The sequence below is a fragment of the Mandrillus leucophaeus genome, unplaced genomic scaffold (genome assembly GCF_000951045.1).
Source record: "Mandrillus leucophaeus isolate KB7577 unplaced genomic scaffold, Mleu.le_1.0 Scaffold320, whole genome shotgun sequence".
Taxonomy (NCBI): domain Eukaryota; kingdom Metazoa; phylum Chordata; class Mammalia; order Primates; family Cercopithecidae; genus Mandrillus; species Mandrillus leucophaeus.
The window spans coordinates 513,713-515,931 of NW_012103366.1; the positions used below are offsets into that span (position 1 = coordinate 513,713).

At 52.0% G+C, this 2,219-nt stretch overlaps 1 protein-coding gene across 1 annotated transcript in view; it reads right to left on the bottom strand.

Moving 5' to 3' along the window:
* RBM47 (RNA binding motif protein 47) overlaps window positions 1-2,219 on the bottom strand; it is a 258,207-nt gene that overhangs the window by 12,603 nt on the left and 243,385 nt on the right. Inside the window, exons 5-6 of the mRNA XM_011987992.1 lie at window positions 1,550-2,153; window positions 333-539 (exon numbers count right to left, since the gene is read on the bottom strand). Of these exons, the coding sequence (XP_011843382.1) occupies window positions 333-539; window positions 1,550-2,153 (811 nt within the window). The remainder of the gene's footprint in view (window positions 1-332; window positions 540-1,549; window positions 2,154-2,219) is intronic.

Here is a 2,219-nt window from a genome sequence, read left to right on the forward strand (position 1 = left end):
CAGAGCTTGCAATGAGCCGAGATCGTGCCACTGCACTCCAGCCTGGGTGACAGAGTGAGACTCTGTCTCAAAAAAAAAGAAAAAAAAAAAGGAAAAAAGAAAACCTTACTTCAGGCAAGTTTGATTTGACCATGGTCAAAGCTACACCATCCCTTGAAGTTCTAGATAAGGAGGTCCAGGGGGCCACTTTCTTTTGGCCTTGTCCCTAGCTGCCTGGGAGAAGAGGAACCCCTGTGCAGATGTGAGATCCCCAGAAAGGCTTGGATTCACTTCTAACAGAAGGGCTGGGGTTTATGCTGAATGGGTGCATTCTCAATCTGGTTTATACTGACCTGTACCAGGTTTAATGGCAACTGGGTTGACGGTAGGGATTTCCAAATTCGGCACAAGTTCATATCCTTTTTCTTGCTGCTTTCCTTTCCCTTCATGATATCGGCTATATATACCACGGCCAGCAGAATATCCCCCGAGGTAGGAACCCCGGGGCCCCGGGGCTCTGTTGCCAGCTGCACCTCGCCCTCGGCCTCTTATGCTGCCTGCTTGTAATAACAACACAAAAGATGATGAGCAACCAACAGTGATGGTGCTGGAGGCAGACCTCAGCCCTCAGTTCTCAGCATTTAACTGTTCCAGTCTAAATTGCAGGTAGCTACACCTCTGCTCTTTAATAGGCTGGTAAAGATGCTTCCAACATTCTATTTCAGCCTAGATTTGCATCCTAAGCATGTCTGCTTAGTAAAGGGGCAAACTTGCAGGGTGAGTTTCTAGGATTGTATCTGCAATTTCAGTAAAGAAAAACATACATAGAATACCCACTCCCGCCCAAAAAAATTGGGGCCAGGTGCGGTGTCTTGTGCCTGTAATCCCAGCACTTTGGGAGGCTAAGGCTAGAGGATGGCTTGAGCCCAGGGGTTCAAGACCAGCCTGGGCAACATGGTGAGACCCTGTCTCCAAATATATATATATATACGCAATTAAATAATTTTTTTTAAAGTTAGATTTGGAAGGGGATTTGCTAGTCCACCTTCCTCATTTCATGCTTGAGAAAACAGGCCAGGGGAGACTAAAGTGACTAAAGTCACAGACTAGTTAATCAGAGAACAGGACCCAGAACCTACGTATCTTATTTTCCAGGTAATGCTGCGTTTCATTATATCCTAACCAATGATAACAAAAAACAAAATTAAAAATCATTGACTCCACCAACATCTTAAGATTTAATATCACAAGCAGGTTTTAACCTAAGCACCAAGAAATTGGTGGACGAGCCCCTAACCCGGTGGACCCCGGCAAGGCAGAATGCCAGTGTTTGCACACCCATGTGATTTTACCGCTCACCCCAGAACGACCTGTATTTCTATCAATGCTGCAGAAGTGATGGCTTTCGGTGCCAGCAAAGAACTAGACCCAGAATGCAAACCCAAAAGGAGGGTGGGAGGGCCTTCAGCACCTACCAGCTCAGCAAATGCCAGCCACGATATCCCTGGTGCCCCCTGCCTAGGAGGCAAAGTTCTTGAGGGCCCCACCCAGGAGAAGAGCCCCCACTAACCTTTCACGAAGTAGTCCCTGTTGGGCCCGATGAGCGCGTTGTAGGGGTAGCCGTAGTAGGCCAGCGTGTAGGGGTCGCAGGAGTACACGTAACTGGGCTGCTGCGCCGCCTCGGCCGCACCGCCACCCCTAGCTGCCTTCTGGTAGCGCGAGTACTGCTCCTTGTCCACGGGCTTGGCCAGCGTGACCTCCAGGCACGAGCCCTCCAGCTCAGTGCCGTTGAGGTTGTTCATGGCGTGCACGGCATCCTCGCGGCTGGTGAAGTGCACGAAGGCGTAGTCGCGGATCTTCTTGACGCGCTCCACGCAGCCAGGGTTGAACTGGCCGAAGCTCTTCTTGATGGTGTCCTCTGTGGTCTCGATCATGAGGTTGCGCACGTAGAGGATCTTCACCGTCTCCATCACGTCCTCGTCCACATCGATCTCGGGCTCGGCCCAGTCCACGGCGATCTGGTGGCCCCACAGCTGGATGCGGCCGGGCATGAGCTTGCGGCGAGCCATGGCAGCCGCGCGGTGGCTCTCGTACTCCACGAAGGCGAAGCCACGGTTCTTCATCTTGTCTGCCGCGCTGGCGTAGACGATCACGTCCAGCACGCCCTCGGTGACCTTGGCGATCTCCTCCAGGATCTCCTCGCGCTTCTTCATCTTGGGGATCCCGCCGATGAAGAGGCG